Here is a 25,005-nt window from a genome sequence, read left to right as displayed (position 1 = left end):
GGACATCAAAGGGGTTCCTCTTGTTCAGCTGATGATCTATCTCTGAAGTGTCAGGCCAAGGCCTTGGTGAGAAAATGGCTCTCCCCAGACAGCTCAGAGAGGTCAAGTCAGAGTCACCTCAGGTAGCCGAGGAGGAACAGAGAGGAGGCAGCAGCGAGGAAGGTGGGAGGGGTGGAGTGGGAGGGGCGGAAGGAGCTGCTCCCCCACCCCCAGCCCCACCCCCAGCACCCTTTTCTGGTCACAAATCCTTTTTACACATCTCACCTGTCTTAACCACTCAGGAATCCCGGGAGGGAAGCAGGGCTGGAATGTTATTCTATCATAAAGATGAAGAGACAGAGGCTCAGGAAGGAGACAGACTCCTCCAACGTTAGCAGAGAAATCTGTACTCAAGTGAACTTCCGGGGACTTTGACTCAATCTTTTATGCTAGGATGGTTGCTGGTGTACTTGATTTCAGTGTTTTAAAGAAGTGGGTCCTGGGGCGCCTGGGTGGCTCAGTTGCTTAAGCATCTGCCTTCAGCTCAGGTCATGAGCTCAGGTCATGATCTCAGGTCCTGAGGCTGAGACCCACATCCCGCATGCTCAGCGGGGAGTCTGCTTCTCCCTCTCCCTCTGCCCCTCCCCCTGGCTGTGCTCGAGCGCTCTCTCTCTCAAGTAAATAGATTAAATCTTTATTTTTTAAAAAATATTTTATTTATTGGGGCGCCTGGGTGGCTCAGTCGTTAAGCGTCTGCCTTTGGCTCAGGTCATGATCCCAGGGTCCTGGGATCGAGCCCTGCATCGGGCTCCCTGCTCAGCAGGAGGCCTGCTTCTCCCTCTCCCACTCCCCCTGCTTGTGTTCTCTCTCTCTCGCTGTGTCTCTCTCTGTCAAATAAATAAATAAAATCTTAAAAAAAAACCCAAAACACATGAAGCTGCTTTGGAAGTGAGAAATTAAAAATAAATAAATAAATAAAATATTTTATTTATTTTAGAGAGAGCGAGAGTGACAGAGAACATGAGAGGGGGGAGGGTCAGAGGGAGAAGCAGACTCCCTGCTGAGCTGGGAGCCAGATGCCTGACTCGATCCTGGGACTCCAGGATCATGACTTGAGCCAAAGGCAGTTGCTTAACAAACTGAGCCATCCAGGCACCCAATAGATTAAATCTTTTTTTTTTAGATTAAATCTTTAAAAAAAAATTAGGAAGTGGGTCCTGCTAATGTTTTATCTAAGCTTCCCATTGTGCCAGGCTCTGTATGAAGTTCCCCTTTAATCTTTAATGTAACTTTGCCAGGTAGCTACAATTATGATCCCTGCCTTACAATGAAGGAAGACAGGCCCAGAGGTTCAGCAACTTTACTGAGGTCATGTAGTTGGGAAGGGGTGAAGCCAGACATTGAATCCAGGTCTGACACGGAGCCTGTGTTTGGGCCCATCACAATATTCTTTACTAGTTACTAGGACATCCCTGTCCCTCATCTGGGCACTTCCTTTCATCCCAGCCCACTCCACCCTCCCTCAGCCCCTCCCCATCAGTGCTCCTGACCCCCCGGTTCTCCCTGTCTCTGGGCCAGCTCAGGCCCCCTCTATCACGTGACCTGTTGTCTTGCCCTCAGGTATGTCCTCGCTGTCTGCAAGTGGCTTACTTAACTCATTTGTTTGTGTCTCCTGCACCAGAAAGTGTGAGCAGGGACCTTATGTGACTTGTTCTCTGCTGTATCTAGTACCTACAACACTATTTGAAACAAAACAAATACTCAAAAATTGCTGAAAAGAAAAAAAGAGAGAGAAAGACTCAGTAAATAAAAAAAAGGGAGATGCACGCCAGCCAGCCCTTTGGTCTGGGCCCCGCTGGACCATCTCCTCCTCCATTTGGGCCCCTGCGACTAGCGCTCAGCTCTGATGGGGCCACCCTGGCCCAGTGGCCAACATTCTCCAGATAACACTGGTGGCACTGAGAAGCCGAAGTCCCCCAGAAGGCCATGTTACTACATGGGACTGGACCGTGCCTGGTAAGCTCATGGTCCTTTCTGAGGTTCTCAATAGACTCTGATCCAAAGTCTGCTTTTGGTCACATACGTGCTGTACTCTAACAAATTTTCAGAAAGAAATTCAAAGATAATGTAATTTTCCTATGCACAGTGTTTTTAGACATTTATAGACAGTTCAAAGTGGAATATAGAGGAAAAATAAAAGGGAAGGAATTTATAATAAAATAATATGCATTTCTGTATGTGAAAGATCAGGCTTGACTCCACGAGAGAATAGGAGCTTGCAAGTGCACACGATTCACTGGCATTGGAGAACTGTGAATGTCCACGTGTGGGCTTAGTGCTGGAGTGTCCTGTTAGCAGCTCAGCTCACATGGGCCAGGTGGCCACGGAGAAAAGATTCCGGAATGGTGAATTATCCTTGATGAAGTTCGAATGGAGACAAAGCCAAATCTCCTGTAGGACTGCATAGTAGTTTTATTCCTGGGAAATTCAATATATTTTAAAACCATTAAAAAAAAAAAAAAAAGCTGTGCGAGGAATAGAGCTAGCCTCCAGGTCAGATAATTATAAACGTGTTTCTAATGTATGTGGTTGGCCAGAAAGACAAAGGGAAACTGAGTGGCGTGTGGGACAATTTTTTGTTGTGTCAGGGTGTCCTACACTTTAAAGGACATTTAGCCTCCCTGGCCTGCCGTCTGTCAAACGCCAGGGGCCCCCAATCTTGTGACAACTAAGACATTTACAAGACGTCCCCTAGGGGGCGGTAGCGCTCCGGTCGGAAACAAGTAGCCTGCACCAGAGCCCTGCTTTTTTATTTAACTCTTATCTTTGAGATTGTTTTACATCATAATGTGGAACTCTGCGTCTCTTTCCAGACTGGGTGGCATTCGTCCTGTAGAGGTACTGTCACTCAGTTCCCTTTGGATGGCATTTCGCTGTTACAAGCAAGGCTACGGCGACTGCAGAGTTGGGGTGTCGTTTCGCACCGGTGGAAGCCCATCAGCAGAGGAATTCTTAGAAGTGGACTGGCTGGGTCACAGGGTTTGGGCATTTGGGATTGTCATAGTTATAGCCAAATCTACCTTCCACGGAAGTAGATTAATCTACATTCCCCCGAGCAGAGCAGGAACGAGCCTGTCCCCAGAGCTCCGGGAGTCAGGCTGGGGGTGGGGGTGGAGAGAGACAATTCTGGAAGGTCTTGTCCAGGACGCTTCCCCTCTGGGGGCCACCTCCTCAGACCACATCCAGGGTCCCCTCAATGAAGCCTTGGGTGTCCAGAAACTCTCCAACCCACCCTCTCAGGCCATGGAGGGGGGGTGGAAACATGGGGGGCGGGTGGTGAGTAGAGCTGTCCTTTCCCAGGTGGGTTGATCTAGCTATTACAGGTATCTTTTTAACCTTCAAAAAAAAAAGACAGCTTTGTTGCTTTCTGATTCTTTAAGTATTTCAGAGGAAGAAATCCCTTTCCCCACCAACTTTTTTTTTTTCCAACTTTTTGTTTTGAAAACTAAAAACTTCAGAAAAATTGCAAGAATGGTACAATGAGCACCCATATACCCTTCACCTTGATTCAGCCATTGTTCACATTTTGCTACATTGGCTTTATCTCTCTTTATTATGCAGGACCATTTGAGACTAAGTTGCAGACATTCAACCCTAAACACTTCTTCCGTGTGCATTTCCTAAGAACAAGGATGTTCTGCAAAACCACAGTCTGGTTATCACACTCAAGAAATTTAACATTGATGAAGTCTTATCTACTGTACAGGCCTTACTCCATTTTCTCCAGTTGGCCCAATAAAGTTTCCTGTAACTCACCCACACACACTTCCCTGCCCTCAAGGCCCAGTCAAAAATCTGACTTGACATTTAGCTCTGGGCCTGGAGTTTGGATTTCTCCTCTCCAGCTCCATGGGCCTGCAGCTGTGGGCCCGGCCTCCAGGAAGGGACAGTGCTGGCCCTGGACTCACAGGTGCTGGTGGGGTCCGCGGGAAGGACCTAAGCCCTACTCGAACCCCACACATGTCTTCCTCGGCCCTGGGGGTGCAAGCTGGGCGTGGGGGTGGGGAGGACACTGTCCCGCCGCTGGGCTTGCTGGGGAAGAATTCAGTCTCACAATAAACCACCTTCTGTTTATGTCCCTTCCCCAAGTGCCAGGCAAGGACTTGTCCATCAGTCCCCACAACAGCTCCTGGGCCTGGGACTGTTTTCTCCCCTTTTAAGATTGAAAGGAGTTTCTGTTTTTCCATCTGATGAGGAAGTCACTGATAGCCACACGGGGCCACATGCTGCCTCTGGAAGGACCACTGACACATCGCGGTCGGTGTGAACCGTGGCCAGGTGAGCTAGGACAGTGGCTGCTTCCTCCTTAGGTCTCTGGGCTTGGGCATCTCAAGGCTCCTGCTCCCCCCCACAGCCGTCATGACCATCCTTGGGAGATGCAGCCATCAGCTCCAGCAGTGCCTCATTGCCCACCAATCACCTGTCCCACCTGCCCGGACGGCTGCCACAGAACTGGGCTTTGGTCACACCAATGATGCCTCAAAGCATTTACCTGTGGCAGAAGGCAGGGACTGTGATCTGATCATCTCTGGGGTCCTGACAGGGGCCACAGAACCATTTGTCGACTCTTCACATGGCTTTCAGGGATGTGAGCGCAGCTAGGAGTCTGTAAGTTAGGCAGGACGAGTGACATCATCCCTATTTTCAGATAAGGAAACTGAGGTGTAGCGACAAATCTCAAAGGCATCCTATTGCAAGAAGAAAACCAGAAATGGAATGCAAGCCCCTTATTCTACTGTGGGGGAAACTGAGGCTCAGAGGTCACCAGGTTTGGTTCCTGACCACTAATTTGCAGCTGTATGATTTTGGCTCTGGGCAGGAAGCGGTGTGAGGAATTATTACTCTCTGTGCCTGCATTTGGAGTCAGAGGTAGGACCAGAACCTGGTTGCTCTAAAGGCCCTTCCAGAACTTTCTGTGATACAGGTCAGGCGGTGGTGGTGTTGGGGGGAATCAATAATAATAATAATAATAATGACAATAATAATAATGATAGTCATAGAGTGTTTGCCACATGATAGACAAGGATCTAAACACTTTACAGCTATTAACTCATTAAATCCTCACATAATAGGGGCGCCTGGGTGGCTCAGTCATTAAGCTTCTGCCTTCGGCTCAGGTCATGATCCCGGGGTCCTGGGATCGAGCCCCGCATCGGGCTCCCTGCTCAGTGGGAAGCCTGCTTCTCCCTCTCCCACTCCCCTGCTTGTGTTCCTGCTGTCGCTCGCTCTCTCTAATAAATAAATAAGATCTTAAAAAAAAAATCCTCACATACTTCCTGTGAGGTGGGTGCATTATTACCCCCATCAGCTCATTTTGTAAAGGGGAAAACTCAGGCTTAGAGGCGGTTAGGACATTTGCTGGAGGTCCAGCGGCTCCTGCAGGAAACAGCCGGGTCCCTGCCTCCCAGGTGCTCTAATCCTGAGGCAGGCAGGTGTTGCCGCCCCACAGGCTGTATTCTTGGAGTTCTTGAAGCCTGGAGGCCTGAGGCCCCAGTAGATAAAACCTTCACAGGTGAGCAGGTCACCGCAGGGAGCAGAGAGCCCAGGCTGAGAATGCGGTGGGTGGGAGAGCCTCGGAACTCAGGCATTTCGGGGGTTTGAGTTCTGGCTCTTTCATTTGAGTGACCTTGGTGCGATTTGACCTCGTAGGCCTCCATTTTCTCATTTATAGGAGATTGCGCGGGAGAAGTCTTGGTTCCATTACACTCTAGGCGTCACTACACACGTGGCCCTCAGTTTCCTCCTCTGTAAAATGGGAGAGCGGCTGTGGGCTGTGAACGTGTTCAGGTAAGCCATAACTTTGAGGCTGTGAAAGACCGTAATAGAAACTGGGTTCTCGCCTTAACATACAGTTTATAAAATGATTTTGTGTAATTTCAGACCTCCATTGGATGGGGGAAGGGAATGCAAAGGGCGCCTTCTGTCCAGCCCTTTCGACCAGCGGCCAGTTCACCGGCTACAGTTTGCACTTTCCCGCCCCTAAACTTGGGCTGCCAAGCCTTTCGGAGCCGCAAAGCCAGTTTCAGGGAAAGCTGATGGTTGGCCCCTTAGAATCCACGTGCTAACCTCGCAGGCGCCGAATGGCTGGGCCCCTTAAGCCCGAGAAGCTGGTGACGTCAAAGTCACGGTCCGCCCTCCTTAAAGGCGCAGGTTCGCACCCCGTGTTCGGACAAATAGTTAAAACCGCACAAAAGTTTTAAAGGCGAGGCGGGTGGCGGGCTTTCAGGTGCTGGGCTTGCCTGGGAGACAAATGTGTCTCCCTGAGAAGCGGGATCAGAGACATCAGCTCAGGATTTAAGCCCACCTGTCACCCAGGGAGGTCGCCTCGTGCAGGGTGAAGTACCTGGAAGGTTCGAATTCCGGGCACTTAAACTTCGAGCCCCAGTTTCATCTTCTGTAAAAAGGGGCCAAATGATAATATACTTCTAAAAGTTTGGGGGTTTGGAAGAAGTAACGTTGTGAGAGTAACCACCGCAAAAATGTCAGTCCCCTTCTTCCCTACTCAATCCTCTCACTGTGCGAAGGAGGAGGAACCCGAGGCCCAGAGTGGTGGTGTAACTTGCCCCAGGTCACACGGTGGGAGGACTAAGCCTAAATTGAGTCCGGCTGACCCCGGGTTTCCTGGCTCCCGGGCCAATCTTTTCCCTGTCCAGCCTGCCTGGCCCGAGTCACAGCTCGTCTGATCCCATCGCCCACGGGCGCACGGTACCCAGAGGTGTGCCAAGTGGTTTTGGAGCTGCGCCTCAGTCGATTATCCGTAAAATGGGGAGTATGCTGATTCCTGTTTGGTAGGTCGCCATTAAGTCGTAAAACCTCAGCAGGGAACCCGGCGGGTAAATGTTTGTCATTATTATCTGATATCTCCGTGGCCTTGGAAGAATTGATTCCAATACCTACCTCCCGGCAGATGAGGACACTGAGGAAGAGCGAGAGAGCGCGTTACCCACGCTGGCCTGGCAAGTTAGGCGGAGCGCTGGGACTCCCGGGGGCAACGCTCGGCCGGGGTACTGGTGGGATGGAGTTTGTGAGAATACAGTGTTAAGTGCGGTGCTGCCGCCGGTCACGCGTGATGTGGAGACCCACGACCTTGGGGCGCTGGCCCGGCCGGGCACCCGCGGCGCAGCGGCGGGTCCCGGAGAGGTTGCTGGTGGGCGGGGCCGGCGGCACTCCGGGCATGTAGCTGGTCGGCCGGCGGAGGGCGGAGCCTCGCGGCGCGGTCCGGGGGCGGGGCGGGCTCGGGTGCTTTCGGAGACGGCCTTGGTGCGGGGCGAGCGCGCGCGGTCCGTAAACCGGCCGCGGAGCCGTCATGGGCCCGCCGGGCTCCGGGCGCCGCGCAGCGCAAGCACCGGCCTGGAGTCAGGTGGGCGGAGCTGGACCTGGGTTGCGGGCCCGGCTGGGGACGGGGGCGGAGGTGGGCCTCCGGAGGTCCCGGGGAACCTGAGCCGGCGCGGGGCTGGGGGCCCGGAGTCGCGAGCCGTCAGGCCGACCTAGTCCGCCCCATCGGGCGTCCCCTGCGCGCGGGGCCGGAGTTTCTCCGAGGGAAAGGAGAGATCCTGTCTTCCCAAACCTACTTTCTGCCCTCTCGGCCGAACCCCGGTCTCTCTCTTGGGGAGAGAGCAGAGAGATTGCCCTTTCTATCCAGGCCTGGGGTACTGGCCCTTCCGGTCTCGGGAGGAGGGTGAGGGAGGGAGGGCCGGGAACCCAGCCTCCAGTCCCGAGAGCGGACGGTCCTTTCGCGGCCAAAAGATTTGTTTACACGTTTCCCCTATTGCTCGGCCCCACCTTCCACGCCCGGTGACTCGGGGCACAGCAGAGCCCGCCTCGGGAGTGGGGGGCTTAGGGGGATGGCTCTGGCGTCCTGATCTTTGGGTCCCCCGGGCCAAACAGAGCGCCTGCCTCGATGAGGGTGCACAGTAGTTCCGTGTCGCTCAGATGAGGGAATGGCAGTGGGCCGTTATTGCTCCTTAATCAATGAGTAACTACCCAAGCTTCCTTCCTCACTACTCTCAGAGTGACCTTGTTCAGGTCATGTCACCTCTCTGAATCTTTTTCCACTGGTAGAGTAGAACTGACAAAAATTGCTTTAAAAGGTAATTGTGTAAAAGGTAATTCTGGATGGCTCAGTCGGTTAAGCGTCTGCCTTCTGCCTTCAGCTGAAGTCATGATTCCAGGGTCCTGGGATGGAGCCTCGGTTGGGCTCTCTGTTCAGCGGGGATCCTCCTTCTCCCTTGCCTCCCCGCTGGTGCTATCTCTGTCTCCCAAATAAAAAAAAATTACAAAAGTCGAAGGTAATTGTGAGGATCGTTTGAGTTCATATTCAGTGAGTGGATTCGGGTAGAGGGCTGGGTCAAATCCCAAAGGGCCCTGCCTTGTGTCTCTCCCTCCCACTGATCTTGTTTTGTGAGTCCAGTTGACTGTTTTTCAGAACTGAAGCTACAAGATGGCTGACCAGGAGCCTGGGGGCATTAGCCCCCTCCAGCAAATGGTGGCCTCAGGCACTGGTGCTGTAGTCACCTCCCTCTTCAGTAAGATCTGGGGAGGTGGGGAGGGGGCAGTGGGGACAGGGGCAGACCAGAGATTGGAGGTGACTTGGTCCTGGGGGAGGGCTCGGGGTGGGGTCCCGAAAGGAGCCTTCAGACCTGCCCTCCTCCTCCAGTGACACCCCTGGACGTGGTGAAAGTGCGCCTACAGTCTCAGCGCCCCTCGGCGGCCAGCGGTGCGTGCCCAACCCTGAACCCTGGAGCCCATATGGGGTGGTGCCTGGGCAAAACATCTTCCCGAGGTGGGGTCCCCGGGACAGGTCGGGGCTCTCCTGATTTAAGGGACTGCCTTGTATTTTAGAGCTGATGCCTCCTTCCAGACTCTGGAGCCTCCCCTACACCAAATGTGAGTTCCCCAAGCCACAGGGAGCTTGTGAAGGTCCAGGGAAGGGAGTGGCCCAGTCTCCCCAGGGGACCTGAGGGCTCCACAGTCCTGTCACACACTTCCAGGTCCTATCAGCGAGCCCTGTGTCCTGAACAAGAATGTCCACCCAGGGACCACGGCCTCTGCTGGCCCCCCTAGGGATGGGGCTCACCCCCTTCCCTGCAGGGTTCCAGGGCACTGTCCTCCTAATGCCCCCTCCCCTTCCCCAGTGCCCTCCTCTCTCCAACCCACAGGGAAGTGCCTCCTGTACTGCAGTGGGGTCCTGGAGCCCCTCTACCTGTGCCCGAACAGCGCCCGCTGCGCCACCTGGTTCCAGGACCCCACCCGCTTCACCGGCACCGTGGTGAGGAGTGGCTGTGCCCCCGCCTGGGGCTCTAGGCGCTCCAGGGGGATTCACGTTGGTCGGGTTGCAGACCCAGGGAGGAGGGGCTGATGCAAAGCAAGTAGCAGTGGCCGGGTCAGCTTGGGAAGGGCTTCCCTGAGGAGGTGGTGCCTCTCTGCGGTTTTGAAGGGTGAGCGGGAGTCTGCTTGGAGCTAAATGCGGGATTGCGTGTGTGCCGGCCTGCGAGGCTCCTACCTCTCAGCAGGACCCAGGGCTGTGGGCAGAGATGAGGGCATCAGGCTAGGGCCGAGTCAGGGTAAGCCCCATCCCAGAGCTTATTCACGTTCCTCCTTCCTCCTCTTGGATGGGTGTCTGCTTGGCCAGGACGCCTTCGTGAAGATTGTGAGACACGAGGGCACCAGGACCCTGTGGAGCGGCCTCCCAGCCACCTTGTGAGTCTCTCAGTCCCACACATTGCTTTTCCTTGCTCTACTCCTCTGATCCTTTACTCTCCGGTCGGGTAGCAGGGGCAGGGGGTGCCTGGGAGGTTGGGAGCCTTTGGGAGTCCCGGCTAACGTCTGTTCACACTCCCAGGGTTATGACTGTGCCGGCCACTGCCATCTACTTCACCGCGTATGACCAACTCAAGACCTTCCTTTGTGGTTGGGCCCTGACTTCTGACCTCTACGCACCCATGGTGGCTGGCGCACTAGCCCGCTGTGAGCACAGCCCTGGGCCCTTGATCTCTCTCTGAGCCCCGGCTCTGCTGGAGCCCAGTCCTGGCTTCCAGCTCCAGCGTCTGGCAGCTTAGGGGTAGAGGGATCTCTTGGGCCCCCAGATCCCGGGAAAGGCGGCCGTTGGGCCCTGTGAGCTGATCTCTCCCCGCTATTCCCCCTAGTGGGCACCGTGACTGTGATCAGCCCCTTGGAGCTGGTGCGGACAAAGCTGCAGGCTCAACATGTGTCCTACCGGGAGCTGGGATCCTGTGTCCGAGCTGCCATGGCTCAGGGTGGCTGGCGCTCACTGTGGCTGGGCTGGGGCCCCACTGCCCTTCGGGACGTGCCCTTTTCAGGTAGGAATCAGGGATGCAGGGGGTGGGGTAAGGGAGCCTCTGGATGACATACAGGAGGTCTACAGTTAAGTCCCAATTTTGCTGTTACTGACCTTGATGTCACTTTCTGGGCCTTGAACATCTCATCTGTGAAATGGGCCCAGCGGGCGGGGTAGTCACCCAGGTTTCCAAGAGAAAATCCCCGCAGAGGGCTTGTTACAGAAACTGGCACGCTACAGGCAGGCCTCATTCTCAGGAGGGACGGTGTCACGTCGCGCAGCAGTGGAAAGTGGGAGGTTTGGGGCCGCCCCACTGCCCTCCCCAACTCTGACGAGTGTACCCGTATGTCCCCAAGCCCTGTACTGGTTCAACTACGAACTGGTGAAGAGCTGGCTGAGCGGGCTCAGGCCAAAAGACCAGACATCCGTGGGCATCAGCTTTGTGGCTGGAGGCATCTCCGGGACGGTGAGTTGATCAGGCCGGGAGCGAGGCCAGTGGATGTGGCCTTGGGAGGCCTGAGGGTTGTGGGAGGTGCTCGTGTAGCTGCCTGTCGAGGAGCAAGCTCGCCTTGCCTCGAGAAGCCCTAGCCAAGGCTGGCAGAGCCTGGCTAGACGCGAGGGCTGGGGGCCCGGGGACTGGGGACCAGCGCTCTCCGCACCACACCAGGTGGCGGCCGTCCTGACTCTGCCCTTCGACGTGGTGAAGACTCAGCGCCAGGTTGCGCTGGGAGCTCTGGAGGCTGTGAGAGGTGAGGGTTCTGGCTGGTGTGGGGCTGGGCGGATGGGGGCCCAAGTGGGGTCTCACCCGGGCCACGCCTCGCACCCACAGTGACCCCCCCACGCGCCGACTCCACGTGGCTGTTGCTGCGGCGGATCCGGGCTGAGTCGGGCACCAGGGGGCTCTTCGCAGGTGAGCATCCGTCCGTCCGCGTGTCCGCGCTCAGGAAGGATTGGGGCCCCCTTGGGTCCTGACTTCGGACCCTAACCCCCCCTCCCCCATTGCAGGCTTTCTCCCAAGGATCATCAAGGCTGCCCCCTCCTGTGCCATCATGATCAGCACTTATGAGTTCGGCAAAAGCTTCTTCCAGAGGCTCAACAGAGAACAGCCTCTGGGCTCTTAAAAGGAGTCAGGGGACAAGAACCCCATCTCTTCCCTGGATGGGGTTGGGGGTGGTGCGGAAGGAGACTGAGCCAAGTGCCTTGTCCTCAGCACTGAGGGGAGGGGCCTCATTTCCCTTCTCCCTCAACTATGAGCCCCAGGGGTACGGGGCTGCCCCTCGAGGCCTGCCCAGCTCCCCCCCCAACAGCTTTCTTCCTACTGTTTCTCATTCCCAGGCCCAAGGATAATCACTTTTCCACCACCACTCCGCACCCCAAGTGGAAGACCAAATCTGCTAATTGTTCCCTCCCTTCCTGCCATTTCCCTGTGTGTTTGCTGTAGCTGGGTCTGCTCCCAGGCGCCACAAAACCCTAGGCCTGGTGTAGTCTGTACCCATCCCTGTTAATCCCTTGACTCTAAAGATGATGAACCTCTGTCCAGTGCCTGTGACTGCGGGGTGTTTAGGGGTGGGTAGGGAAGTGGGACTTGGTAGTGACTTGCACAGAGGAGGCCTGGAAGGGACTTGGATGTTGGCTTTGACTACCCAGATGGTACCCATATAGAGGACCCCCCCCTTTAGTGAGAGCCGGGTCAGGGTGAGGACCCAGAGTTGAGGGGGTGACAGGTAGCGTTAGGGCCATGGCGGAGGGTGGTGAGACCTCTCCCGATGGACATACTCCAGTGACAACAGAGGAGGGAGGTTGCTTCGATGGGTCTGCAACTTTGGGCCAAAGCTGAATTTCAGGATGATGGAAGGAGAACAGGGCCCTGCCAGGGCTTGGCTCCTCCTTCCTGCCCCTAGGGCGTTCAGTGTCTTCCCCACTGGGGGCTAAGCAAGTTACTAAGAATATCAGGTTGAATGGGGCATTTACATGTGGTCCTGCCCTGGACAGACCCAACATTTAGGACACTTCATACAAAAGCGCCCCACTTCCCAAATCATTCTGACCAGCTTGCTTCTGTGGGGCACAGACCCGTTGTGTCTGGTCTAGCATCACCCTGGTTACGGGCCCAGCACTGGCTATCGAATTGTGCCACCTCAGGACAGTGCCCAATCCCAGCCCCCCACAGACAAAGTTGCCCTCAGTCTTCTGGTTTTTATTTGCCTGATCCCCTCAGAGCCCCTGTCCTGGGGGCTGAGGAAGGAGTGACTCCGGGGAATACACAGGGATGGACTGGAGAGGCATGGGAGGTGGGAGTGCTGAGGCTGGGCCACCAGCTCCTGAGGAGGGTGGCGGGGCTGTGCGAAGAAGAGTCCGGTAGGAAGCCAGCCAGGTGCCAGGGTCACCAGAAGAATGGAACAGGCTTTCCCAAGGGCACCCTGTGGCCGTGGTGCTCGTGCGCCCTGGCCCAATGGGCTTCCCCTTGTAGCCCCTGCTCCCTTGGGCAGAAAGTTAAAATGGGCAAGAAGCAAAGGGTGCTTTTTGCAAGAGACCCGTGGCTGGGTGGGCAGCGTTCTCTGGAAAAGTGGCCTGGATTGGGGGACTCTGAGGAAAGGTGGCAGGTGCCCGTGCCCCTGGCGGGTGCGGCTAACACTGCCCACGCCCCTCCTCAGCTGGGGCTCAGTGCCGGGCTGCCTTCGGGACTGTCGCTCACCAGGCACTCGTTGGATTTGAAGCTCGCCAGGGACTTGCAGCTGGGGATGGAGGCCAGGGAGCCGCAGAGGCCCAGCATGGAGGGCGTGGGGTCCTTCCCTGGGGAGAGAGGGCGGGTGAGGCCGAGCCAACCGGTCTGCCTGTGTGTGAGTTGGGGAAGGGGGGGTAGCCCTCAGGTCACCCCCCCGAGGAAATTTTCCTCATTTCTGGAGCACTTGGCGTTGTCAAGGAAACCTGGGGAAGTATCTGCCCATGCCATGCACAGTGCCGGGACACTGTATTGTAATCGTCAGCTTACGTCTCTGTCTCCCCCTGAGGTTCAACCTCTCTGTCTGTTTATTAAACACACGGTGAGCACTTATTCCGTTCCAAGCACTGGGGATACAGAGAACGGACAAGACATGGTCCCTGCCCTCACGGAGCTCACAGTCTTGGGGGGTGGAGACAGACACACAGACAATCACAAACACAGTGTGGCGGGGTTCCACGTCCACAGCCTGCCTTGTCTCAAAGAAGATCTAAAGTCATCCAGTACAGTATGGTGTTTGGAAAGAAATGGCAGAAGTCCAGGCCCTGGGAAAACTAGGGTAGGGAACCAAGGTGAAGCCGGGTGGGGGGGGGGGGCAACACAAAATGCATGCGTTGAAGTCCCGGACATTCGCTTGAAGGGAGCCACTAATTTGGCTCTGAGCTTCCTGGCAGCCAAAGAAAAGGGGGAAACAACGATCAGGCAAGCGGTTCACAGAGTGCATGAGATAAGAGCAAATTAGGCGAAGAATTCCCCGAGAACCTGTGAGCCCCTTGAGGATGTCATGCTGGCAAAAACCCATTGAGCCCCCACCGTGTGCTACACTGGTGATTAGTCAGCACCCCCGTGTTACCGCTGAGCAGGGCTCAGCAAGGTGAAGCGATGCACCAAGCTTGCACAACGGGAGGCGGCGCTGCTGGGGTTTGCAGCAGAATCTGCCCAACACCCCAAACCAAGCTCTTAAATGCTGTGCTAAGCTCTCCGGAAGGGCTGCATGAAGGAGGGACTTGGTCAGGGTCTGACCGCAGGCCCCAAGGCCTGGCCTCAGCCCTCCTTGGAAGAATGTTGGGTGCCGGATTGGGGGGCTCACCGATGGGGCCCCAGGGCTCCTCGTCCCGTTTGCCCTCTCCCAGGCGCTGGGAGTCCGAGCTCAGGCTGGCTTCAGCCGACAGCGGCTCCGTGCTCATGAAACTGTGTCTGCGGCAGAGCAGAGGGCTGATGTGCAGGCAGGGCCTACAGCCTGCACCCCCCCCCCCACTAGCCCCTCTTCCCCAGTAAGGGCCAGCACTCAGGCCCAAGCTGAGCCTGGCTGAGGCTTACCTCCGGTATAGCTTGGGGTTGTTGGCACCCTCTGCCCCATTGAGCGTTCCCAGTGAAGGCCATTGGTTGACCAGGGGCGTGGTGAGGTCTTTGGAACCCTGGGCCAGGGGAACGTGGTCACCGGGGATCAGACCTGTCCTGGGATGGGGAGGAGGGGTCAGGCCTGACTAGGAGAGGGAGCAGAAGTGGGGAAAGGGGGCTCGGCAAGGGGTAGGGGGGTTATGAATGAAATCTGGGCAGCAGAAATGGGGACAGAACGTGGAGGACCAGAAGGGCAGATCCTGGGAGTCAGTGGAGGGTGCTGAGGGTCAGAGAGGAGATGGGGATTTACTTTGCTCATGTTCATGATGGGAGTTGGAGGGAATAATGGGATGTTGTGGGACTCAAGTCAGGGTGATGGAGTGGGTAGAGAACAGAGTGGGAATCCTGAAGGGTAATGGAGTATCTTGGGGGATCATGCCCGGAGGTCACAGGGTGATGAAAAGGTTTAGGCGGAAGCTATCAGAAGGATGAGTAACAGTGAAGTCAGGGGTCACTGTGGGGATGATAGTGGTTACAGATCAGAGGGGTGTGGAACAGAGGGAATAATGCGATCGTGTCGAAAGTTGGCTGAGTAGCATCTGAGGTCCTTCTGAGTAATGCTGGGGTCGCAGCAGTAACGTTCTGTAGCCATGGTAGCTGATGGATGAAGTGGGGCGCCGGTTTTGGGGGGTATCCCTGGATCTTATGTTGAGGGTAATTCAGTTCACTGGGGAGGGGGTCTTGGGGTGGAGGTGAGGGGGTCAGTGGTTTGATGCTGGCCGTTGGTGGCACTGGATGCTGTTATCAAGAAAGGTGACGTTAGAGTCAGTGGGGGCGATGTGGTCGGGGTGGCCGGGACGGGGGCAGGGCGGCGGCGGCGCTCACAGCTGCTCCTGCAGCTCCAGGATCACGCCTTCCAGCTCCCGCTTCTCGCGCTGGTTCTGCGCCGCCGCCTCCTCCAGCTGCAGCTGCAGCCGCCGGTTCTCCGCCTCCAGGTCCTTCAGCTGCGACTCGCGCAGGCGCACCAGCTCCTCCAGGTAGCCCTGCGGGGCGCCGGCTCAGCCCGGGCGGCCGGGCGCGGGGCTCCCAGCGGCCGCCCGCCCGCCCCCCCGGCCCCGCCGCTCCCCCGCCGCGCATCACGCACCTTCTGCGCGTAGACGATGCGGAACTTCTGTTCCATCTTGTGCCATTTGCTGTACCAGCTGTCCTCGTCGGTGACGAGCGGCAGGTACGGGTGCTCGGGCGAGTTGTCCTCGCTCGTACTGCTCTCGGCGCTGTGCCGCTCCTCCTCGTCGGTCAGGTAGTCGTAGCTTGGGGGAAGGAGCAGTGGGCACGGCCCGCCCTGCCCGCCCGCCCTCCGCCGTGCCCGCACCCACCGCAGCAATCGCGCCGCTCACCTCTGGGTGAACTTTAGGTAGGGTGTGTAATCGATGACCACGGGGGTCTTCCCGTCCAGCACTTCGCCCTTTAGGCAGAAGCTGGGGGCGGAAGAACCACGGGGTGGGGGGGCGGGTATGAGGGGATGCGAGTGTGGACATTCTCGGCTAAACGCCGCCGGCCACCGCCACCCAGACCCCTACCTGAAGTCTATGGCGCTCAGTCCGATCAGCATCCCGGTGAGGACGGTGGCTTCCTCCCGCAGCATGATGGCTCCCGAGTCATAGAAACGTCTGCGGGGGGCGGGGGGGCGGGGGGTACGGAGGGACTGATGGTGCATCCTCCTCCTCCTCCCAGGGAGACCCCACCCCTCATACCCCTGGCTTACTACCAACCCTTCCTAGAGGAAGTAGCTATCTCTCTCCCGCTCACCCCTCACATGTGGATCTTGTCTCTCCCTCAGAGTGGCGCCCACTGTGTCTCCCACGTATTAGAACGTGTGTTCCGGGAGAATACTCTCCTCCATCCCCTGAACTACCCCTTTCCCACCAAGTATGGGATCATCCAGATCCATAAAGTCAGGAAACAAGTTCTAATCATTAGTGCTTGGCATACAGTAGGTGCTCAAAAATATGTTGATGTGATCTCTGAAATGTGAGGACAGACTAGAGATAGAACGGAGTAAAACCATCAGGTTGTATGTGACCACTGGATGGCCGGGGGGGGGGGGGGGGGGGGAGACCTGCCCGTGACTGTATTCAGTTTCAAACACACATCCTGCCTGTGACCTCTGCCCCTGAGACCCAATCTCTCTGCAAACCTACAATGCAGGGACTCAAGCTCTGCACACTGGGACACTGTAGTCCACCGGTGGCAAGTACAGACTGCTGCCCCTGTTTGGGGAGTAGGTAGGGCTCTGTGTTATAGATCATGGAACAAGGCCAACAGATAAAATGATACATAGTTGAGGCTTGTTCAGAGGCGTGTCTAAGGTAAGAGCTGTGCATGAGATCAGTACTGTGGAGTGATGGAGAAGAATGAATTTGACTTGGAAGAAATGGTGGTGATGCTAAAGGTGTGTCTGGGACTGTAAGCTCAGTGGCCAGAGGATAGTCTGGGAGAGGGAAGCTAGCAGTGCATGCTGGGAGTTGCAGTCCAGGTACTGAAGGTTGCTCCAGGAACTTAAGGATCAAGTTTGTTTAGGCAACGAACATGCACACTGGGACCTGTGGTCTGAGCTGACGGAGAGGGTCTCACCTGGTGGTCCGGGTGTCCCGCAGAGCTGTGGTGATGTATTCTGACATTCGCTTCTCCATCAGGGCCACCCGGATCCATGCCCGGCCCTGGAAAGCACACTCAACTTTACTTGTTGCCCTGAAGGGACCCAGGAGTGCACCACTGTGTCTAGACCTCCTGTGGCTCTTCTACCGAGTGCCCGGAGGCAGAGTTGAGGAACAAGGAGCAGGCAATCCCCCCTGTATCCCCCTGCAACCAACAGCTGCCCTGGCCCTGCCCATCACAGGCCCCTCACCTTGGCTCGGGCTGTGCTGATGTTCTCCATGTTCTCAATGCTGCTCACACAATTGTTGGGCACTTTGCTGCAAGCCAGCCGGATATAGTCCCAGAAGCCCCGCTGCCCGTCTGAGCTGAACCAGCTCACCGGACCTGCTGGGGCACAGGCTGAGCCAGGGCAGGGAGGGGGCTCAGCAAAACCAGGGAGTTTGTAGAGGGTCCGTGTAATGGGGTACACACATGCATAAGTATAAGCAGCCCCACCTGCACATAGTTCCTACCCCAAACATGTGCACACACATACATGTACACACAGGGCACGTACCTGCATGCCCACTGATGGAGCTTGTGGGCACCCACTGTATGTGGCCAAAAGACCCCCTCCCCTCTTTCCAGTGTGTGCGTGGCCCAGCCAGAATTGGGGCCAGGGTCAATGATGGGGTTCAGAAAGCCACGAGGTAGATCAGAGTGGGTGGCCGGAAGCTAAAGGCTGGGAGTTGGGAGGGCTGGACAATGGGGGCCAGGGAGCTGGGCCCACCTTTGAAACGGTGGCTGAGGATCTGCTCTAAGATGGCTGCAAAATTCACAAACTCCTCGGATGAGTCATCGATGGGCTCCGCCGTGTATTTCTCCAGCAGCGTTTTCACAGAGAACCTGGTGGGAGGTAGGGAAAGGGGGCAGTGGGGTGTCCAGTGAGAAGACAGGGTAATGGTGGTAGAGGAGGGGTGTTAGGCAAAGAGAGGGAGTGAAGGGCAGAGGAGAGGTCATGAAGAGCATGGGCGTGGGGGTGAGGCACATGGAAAGAAGGTGGGAGACAGGGGAGGTGTGCATGACCACAGAGGCGCTGTGACATGGGAGTGATAGAGTGGCAGGTGGGAGACCGATTGACAAACAGGTGACAGGAGAGGTGACAGCCAGAGAAAGGAAGCTTCAGGAATAAGGTATGAGAGGGGACAGAACAGTAAGTAGGCAGAGGAGGCACCTGGAGTCAGGGGGCTGTCCCAGAGCCCCTTCCTTCTTGCCCATGCTTTGGAGTTGCGTTTTTGATGGGTGTGGGTTGGGGGTCAGCTAGGAGTTAGAAAGTGGGTTTGTACCCCTGCCTGGAGCTGTCTCCTGCTATTGCTAGAACAAACTTCAGTCCCTTCGGTGGGGGGTGAGGGGGTGGGCGTCACTTGGGCCAGGGCATGTGAGTTGAAACTAAGCACATGGAGCGTGGGCCTGCAGGGGTGGCCAGGTGGGCTCTTAGCACATGGATGCCCCCCTTCCCCCTTCTCCTTCCTAGTTTGGTCGCCCACACACCAGCTGCCCAGAACCAGGCAGTGCAGAGCTGGGCTGGGGGTGTGTGTGTGTGTGTGTGTGTGTATGTGTGCAGGGTGTGGGTCTGACACACACACTGTGTGGGAGGGGGCATTGGCAGCAAATCTCTGGAAGGGGTCTTGGGGCCCAGACACCTGGCTTCTCAGAGAGGAGGGGAACCACGGGAAGCCAATGGGGCTGAGAAACTGGAGCCCAGCAGCCCTCATTCCTCTCTGCAATCCTGCTTGGAGCCTCAGCTACCTCTGCAGTCCCTCCCCCTGCAATCTCCACCTGCCATCCCTGCAGTGGGGTGGGGCAGGAATGAGGATGCGGCTGGCAACATCCCATTATTGCCCTCTTGTGGGTGGAGGAGCAGGAGTGGGGGACCCAGGGCTACAGGGGCTGCTTGGAACTGCCCCTTTCCCCCTAAGCTTATCAAGGCCTGTAATGTGCCAAGCACTGCATGTACTCCTCATCCATCCTTACAACAGCTCTGGGAGGTAGGTCCTCTTAGCATCATCCCCATTTTACAGATAAGGTGACCGAGGGTTCAAGAGGTTGACTGATCTGTTCAGAGTCACAGGGCTTGTGAGGAGTCAAGTAAGTCTGGCTGATCCCAAAGCCCTTGCTCTTTCTGCCACATCCTGTGGCCTCCTGCTGGCTGTCACAATTACCAAGGCCTAGGAGCAGCCCCTGCCTCCTCTGCCTTCCTCTCTGCAGGCTCCAGCCCTTAAGCACTGGCCTCTGAGGCTCTCAGGCCAATGGCAGACCTGAGCCAATGGACCCCCCTCCCTTCTCTTTGGGCTTAGAGCTGGTCTGGCCTGAAATCAGAGCCAGGTCAGTGCTGGGGTTTGTAGTAGGGGGAGGCGGCCTGGTGGACTCAGATCCTGTTTCCTTGTGATACCCTTGCGGCCTTGGACAAGTCACTTAATCTCTCTGAGGCCCAAACAGGAATAATAGTACCTGCCCCAGACTCCAGGAAGGACTAGGGGAAGGGGCGTGTGTATAGCCCATTGGGCAGGGGTGGCCAGGAGCAGGGCCATTAATGGGAAGGTTGGCCCCGCCAGAAGGAGCCTGTGTTTGGGGCATTAGCTGGGCCTCATTGTGCAGCACACACCACCACCGCCCCCATGATATTTTCTGGTCATCTGGGTCAGCCCTCAGTGGGGGCCTGGGGCTGGTTTCAGCATGGCGGCCATCTGCCATCCATCCTCAGGGGTGCTGCAGAGCTGGCCATCGCCCCCGGGAGCCCCATGGTGTGCTCCCTATTAGAAGGTGCAGTGGCTGCTGCAGGTTACCATGGAGACAGGGAGGCCAGGGCCCAGGGGAGCCCTTGGCCTGCTAAAGGGAACTGTTCTGGGAGCTGGAGGCGAACCACATGACAGGGATGAGGTGGCAGAGGCCCGAGGGGTTTCTGAGCCTTTGTCATGCCCCCAATCCCCTCTAAAACTCTATCCCTCACACCCCAGCTCTAAGCCCACTCTCAATCCACCAGAACCTCTGTTCCTCCAGCCTAGGCCACAGGGAGCTTCCCCCTTCCCATACACTGGGGAAAGCAGGCAAGAGAAAGAAGAAGTATCTTCTCAGGGACAGGAAGGGTATCATCAGGACAGGGCGATTTTCGTGGGCCAGGCACTAGGTTAGGCTCCTACGTGAATTATGCCATTACTTTTCCTTGGCGTGGCTGTTACATCTACAGTGGGGATGATGAGGCACCCAAGGCCCAGAGTGGTTAGGAGACTTCCCCACGGTTGCACAGCTAATAATTGATGAAGAGCTTGACCTAGGATCCTCTGGCCCCAAAGGCAGAAACCTTTGTTTTATACCAGACTGGCAGGGTTTGAGGGGTGAGGGTGGAGGCATCGGCCTGTACTTTGGGCTGGGTGGGCCATTGCTGCACTCATTTCTTCTATAACATTCCAGGCATTTTTACAGAGGTCTGATGTGTGTAGCACCGTGCTAGGGACTAGGATATAATGGTGTGAGACAGATGCAGTATGGCTGGGTGTGTGTGCAGGAACCTGGAAGGAGCTATGGGAGGCAGGAGCCAGGGCATCAGGTGCACGCTGATTCCTGGGGGAAGGAGCAGGGCCAAGGCTTGTGTGTAGACAGGTGGGGGTGGCAAAGCAGGACAGTTGAGCCTGCACTTGGAGCACCCTGCCCTCAGAGGTGGCATGGGGCGGGGGGGTTGCAGATGGAGAAGGCAGCTGGCAGGGGGGTCCTAGAGGGAGGGAGCAGGGCAGGTGAAACTGAGGGACAGTGGCTACCGGCTCAGGGCAGGGCAGTGAGGGTGAGTCACTGCAGGGCTGAGGCGGGAAGGTTCACTTCCTGGGCCCTCAAAAAGCAGATGAATCTTCCCAATGCTGCGACAGCCCCACCCTCAGGGACCAATGGCCCTGCCCTCCCAACCTCCTCCCTTGAACCCGGGAGACCCAGGCTTCCGCAGTCAGACCCTCAGCCCTTCCCATGGCAGGCACAGTGCCCCTCACCCTTCACTGGGTGGATTCAGGGGCTTTGCCCACACCCCCAGTTGACCCTGCCACAGGCTGCAGCTGTCCAGAGATGGAGGAGGACACCGATCTCTGCTCCCGGGTTTGAGCATGGGAAAATCTCTCAGGAAAGCCCCACCCTGGAGAGGCCAGGCTGACAGGGGTGGGAGTCAGGGTATGCTTGGAGGGCGCTCGTCAGTGCTTCCCTGCCCACCCCACCCCCGCCCCCAGCAGGGGAGCCAGCCATCCCACCCCTCCCCCTCACACACAATGTCACTTCCTGGTTTTCACAGGAAGCTGCAGTGCCAATGAAACACCCCTCAACCCCCAGGCCCCGGGCTGGGCATAGGCCTGACTTGGCCTAGAAGGGTAGGGACCAGACCTCCAAAGCCCCTCCTGGTCTGGGCCTGAGGGACAGTGGACGCGCTCCTCTTAACTCTGTGCTTCCTCCCTTTTCTCCGCGGCGGCTGTGCATCCTCCCGCGGGCACGCTCAGTCCATATTTTCGCAGCCCGCCCCGACGCCTCTCCCTGACCACCCCCCGCCAGCGGCGCCCACCTGCACACGGTGATCAGGTTCCTACGCTCCACGGCCACATTGCGGGAAGACGCTTTCTTGGAGGACAGCCCCAGAGCCATGGTGGTCTGGACAAAGCTCGCTTCCATCCAGATGTGCAGCCACTGCTGCCGCCACCAGCTGCCCCCCACCCCTCCTGGCGCCCCGGCCCCCCCCGCCGGATCACGGCTGGGCCCTCTGCCCGCCGGGGCCCCTCGATGCCTGCACGGCCATCCCCCTGCCGCTGCTCCCGCTGCCCGGCCCCCTGGCACCCTCCCCCGGCTGCGATTCCGGAGCAAAACAAGGCCGGGGAGGGAGCTCTCCGAGGTGCTGAGCCGGGGCCTGTCACCCTCCCCCCTCCCTTAACCGCCCGCCCCCCTCGGCCGGTGACGTCAGGGCCCTCGGGCCCCGCCCCTGGCAGGCCGGGCACCAATCCGCAGAGGATGCAGAATTTGGGGGTGGGGGCTGGGGCCCCAGGGAGGACGGAGGGGGTCCCCGGAAGAGGCAGCGATTGGAAGGAGAAAGAAGGGGCATGTCGCCTGTTCTCCACTCCCACACTCAGGGCCGGGGACCCCTCGCCTCGCGTCTCTGAGTTCCGACGACTGACCTCCCTTGTTTCTGACCTGTGATCGGTGGTGTCTCAGAGTTTTCCTCCTGCTGCCGGAGAAAGAAGGTCCTCACCCTCATCCCAGCCCCGTCTCCCCACCCATTCAGTATCCGCGTTCTCAGTGAGGCCGGGGCCAGGTCTACGTCCAGAGAGCGCAGGTGGTCCTACGGGCTAACCTAGGAGGCCAAGGAGCTGTCGGAGAGACTGTATATCTGGCGTTTGACTTGTCAGCACCAACGGATGGATTCAACTGCTCCTAGGGTGGGGGATGGGAATCCAGAATAAGCTGTAGGAGCCCAGCGCCTGGAACCACTCAGGACAATGAGACTAGACCGGCAGCTACGGGCCTGGACTCCGTGGAGGTTCCCAGCAGTAGGGCTGGTGCCCACAGTGGTGCCAAGGCACGGCTTTCTCTCGGAGTCCTACTCCCTCACATCACCCCAGGGCAGCTGGCTTGAGGGTTAACCCCGTGGCTGCCAGCATTGCTGCATGGTGCCACCAAATCTCTGAAGGTTAGGAGGGCCCCTAAAGCTGATTGCATCTTTTAGGGGAAGGTGAAAGAGATGGATGCATAGTCTGGCTTTTTTGTCACCCTTTGCCTCCCAGTTGCTCTCTCGTCCCTGCTCTCACCTGCTCCATTCCTCTACTCAACCTGTTCTCTTTCATACGCTGAAACCCCCAGCTCCCACAGAAATCTTTCTGTGTTCATTAAGAGGGGGTCCACCCAATTCCCTATCTGGCTTTAGGAGGGTCCATCCTAGGGCTCAGCTCATATCTATTCACCAACTCTGCCCACCTGCTGGAGTTACTCCACTTTGCTAGCGTATGGTCGTATGTCTCCACATTGATTCCGATGTGTACCAACATCTGAATATGATCAGCAGGCAGGGACCCTCTATTAGCACAAACAGAGGAGGAAGAGATAAAAGGCCTGCACAAGTTCACAACCCTGGTCTGACTCCCTGGGGGCAGGGGAGAAGGTCCTGGCTCCCAGCACAGATCTCATGTCCACTCAATCTCAGCCTCAATTCTTGGCTCCTGGGACCTCAGACTTGATCTTTTCCATTCCTCCTTTGCCTTTTCCCTCTTACCTCACTTCTAGAAGTCCCTCTTATCATCTTCCTGCCTCCAGATACATAGCCAATGCCAATCATGATGGTCTTTTGTTTTTCAATTGCAGGATATGCTATATGCACAAAAGAGCACATAAAACACATAGGTGCAGTTTAAAGAATATTTACAAAACAAACCACCTGTGTCATCACCTTGAAGATCAAGAAATAGAAATAGAAAATTGTCAAGAACTCAGGATTTCCCATATACCTGTCCCAGATCTCATCTTCATCCATACCCCCAAGAGATAACCACTGACCTTTATGATAATCATTTCCTTGCTTTTCTTAATAGTTTTATCACCTATGTGTCCATCAATAAAAATATAGTTTAATGTTTCTTTATTAAAAGAAAATTCTTTCTATATTATTCTTTCTAGTCTTTCTATATTATTTTCCTTGTATGCTATTCCAAAGCATGTCAATACTACAGTTTATCTATTCTATCATTGAGGTTAACTTTGTGTATCAGATAGGGCCTAGTAAGAAAAACAGAAACCATATTATATATTTCAGATAGAGGAGATTTAATACAGGGAATTGGTTACACAAGAGTTAGAAGACTAAAAGCAAAAAAAGAAAGAGAACACCGAGACACCACGGAACCAGTAACAAATGAAGCAACGAGGGCTGAGGGAACAAAAGAGAAGAGGTGGGATTACTACACCCAAGGAGCCCACAGGGAGGGCCCTACTGAGTTGGGGCTCAGACTCAGGCAGAGTCACCAGCGAGCTGCTGCTTAATCCTCAGAGGAGGCTTCTACAAAGCTGGTTCTTGGCATGCAGAAAGAAGCTGAAGGCTGGAGCCAACTTCCAACAATAGAGCAACTCTGAACAAAACCAGAAAAATGGGGAGATAGTTTCCTCTCCCTTCTTCCTGTGTTCCATCTCTCTCTAGTGTCTCCTATTAACAGAACCTAACAGAAAGCTGGTTATTAATGGAGTCTGGAAAACGAGTTTGCAGAGTCTTAGTTCCACCCAGCATCAGACAGCAGAGACACGAAGAATGGATTTGGAGCAGAAAGGCAAGAAATGAATAACAGGTACCTGTCTACCTCTTTTCCTGCTCAACATTTACACACGTTTCTATACATATTTGAACAGTAACAAACTTCATGCCTTTGCCTAGCAAGATGTAATTATCCTTTGTACAAAAGAAGATGCTCTGGCGCCCTCCCCAAAAGTGGAGATGCAAACAGTAGCAGTATCCATTTCTGGGTGATGCTAATACCTCTCCTAGTTCAGCCACATTTCCTCCAGAGGATTCTGTAACCTAAAGACTAAAGTATAAAGTTCACTACCAACAACAACCCTTATATAAAATAATAAGGGTAAGAAAGGATGAGGGGAATTAAAATAGAGAGATGGTATATATAATACAAAACAAGCAAGAAAGAAAATTCCTGGAGGCGCCTGTGTGGTTCAGTCCGTTGAGCATCTGACTTTCGATTTCGGCTCAGGTCATGATCTCAGGGTCCTGGGATAGAGCCCCTGCTCAGTGGGGAGTCTGCTTTTCTCTTTCTCCCTTTGCCCCTCCCCCTACTCATGCTCGCTCTCTCTCAAATAAATAAAAATACTTTTTAAAAAAAATTTATTTGAGAGAGACAGAGAGCGAGCAGAGGAGGGGCAGAGGGAGAGGGAGAAGCAGGCTCCCCGCTGA

At 56.0% G+C, this 25,005-nt stretch overlaps 2 protein-coding genes across 10 annotated transcripts; one reads left to right on the top strand and one right to left on the bottom strand.

Annotated features, from left to right (window-relative positions):
* Positions 1-7,250: 7,250 nt before the first annotated feature.
* On the top strand, positions 7,251-11,871 carry SLC25A39 (solute carrier family 25 member 39). 2 transcript variants are annotated; one of them, XM_036071250.2, is made up of 12 exons: positions 7,251-7,399; positions 8,465-8,564; positions 8,696-8,755; positions 8,881-8,925; positions 9,198-9,307; positions 9,671-9,738; positions 9,881-10,005; positions 10,185-10,358; positions 10,693-10,802; positions 11,004-11,085; positions 11,166-11,246; positions 11,342-11,871. In XM_036071250.2, the coding sequence occupies exons 2-12, from the start codon at positions 8,480-8,482 to the stop codon at positions 11,455-11,457; spliced, it is 1,056 nt and encodes a 351-aa protein (XP_035927143.1). In that variant the 5' UTR covers positions 7,251-7,399; positions 8,465-8,479; the 3' UTR covers positions 11,458-11,871. The 2 variants fall into 2 exon arrangements, with proteins under 2 accessions (XP_035927143.1, XP_035927142.1); XM_036071249.2 differs by having other exon boundaries at positions 9,174-9,307.
* A 647-nt stretch (positions 11,872-12,518) lies between these two features.
* On the bottom strand, positions 12,519-21,773 carry RUNDC3A (RUN domain containing 3A). Of its 8 annotated transcripts, none has more exons than XM_036071248.2 (11): positions 21,631-21,773; positions 17,827-17,942; positions 17,308-17,456; positions 17,034-17,119; positions 15,980-16,069; positions 15,797-15,877; positions 15,544-15,709; positions 15,285-15,442; positions 14,379-14,516; positions 14,149-14,273; positions 12,519-13,129 (listed from the first exon to the last, which is right to left on the bottom strand). In XM_036071248.2, the coding sequence occupies exons 1-11, from the start codon at positions 21,735-21,737 to the stop codon at positions 12,987-12,989; spliced, it is 1,359 nt and encodes a 452-aa protein (XP_035927141.1). In that variant the 5' UTR covers positions 21,738-21,773; the 3' UTR covers positions 12,519-12,986. The 8 variants fall into 8 exon arrangements, with proteins under 8 accessions (XP_035927141.1, XP_035927135.1, XP_035927133.1 ...); XM_036071242.2 differs by having other exon boundaries at positions 14,149-14,255; XM_036071240.2 differs by having other exon boundaries at positions 17,308-17,444.
* Between the last annotated feature and the right edge of the window lie 3,232 nt (positions 21,774-25,005).

Source organism: Halichoerus grypus, chromosome 2, assembly GCF_964656455.1.
Source record: "Halichoerus grypus chromosome 2, mHalGry1.hap1.1, whole genome shotgun sequence".
Lineage (NCBI taxonomy): Eukaryota > Metazoa > Chordata > Mammalia > Carnivora > Phocidae > Halichoerus > Halichoerus grypus.
This window is presented reverse-complemented; position numbering and strand designations above follow the sequence as displayed.

What these genes read in the sequence shown, in the direction of transcription:
- SLC25A39 (XM_036071249.2), top strand. Translation starts at nt 8,480, where the DNA reads ATGGCTGACCAGGAGCCTGGGGGCATTAGCCCCCTCCAGCAAATGGTG. An exon ending in TGTAGTCACCTCCCTCTTCA is followed by an intron (nt 8,565 to 8,695) that starts GTAAGATCTGGG and finishes CTCCTCCTCCAG; the next exon opens with TGACACCCCTGGACGTGGTG. An exon ending in CTGGAGGCATCTCCGGGACG is followed by an intron (nt 10,803 to 11,003) that starts GTGAGTTGATCA and finishes GCACCACACCAG; the next exon opens with GTGGCGGCCGTCCTGACTCT.
- RUNDC3A (XM_036071248.2), bottom strand. Translation starts at nt 21,737, where the DNA reads ATGGAAGCGAGCTTTGTCCAGACCACCATGGCTCTGGGGCTGTCCTCC. An exon ending in TACCTAAAGTTCACCCAGAG is followed by an intron (nt 15,710 to 15,796) that starts GTGAGCGGCGCG and finishes CCTTCCCCCAAG; the next exon opens with CTACGACTACCTGACCGACG. An exon ending in CTGGAGCTGCAGGAGCAGCT is followed by an intron (nt 14,517 to 15,284) that starts GTGAGCGCCGCC and finishes TCCCCATCCCAG; the next exon opens with GACAGGTCTGATCCCCGGTG.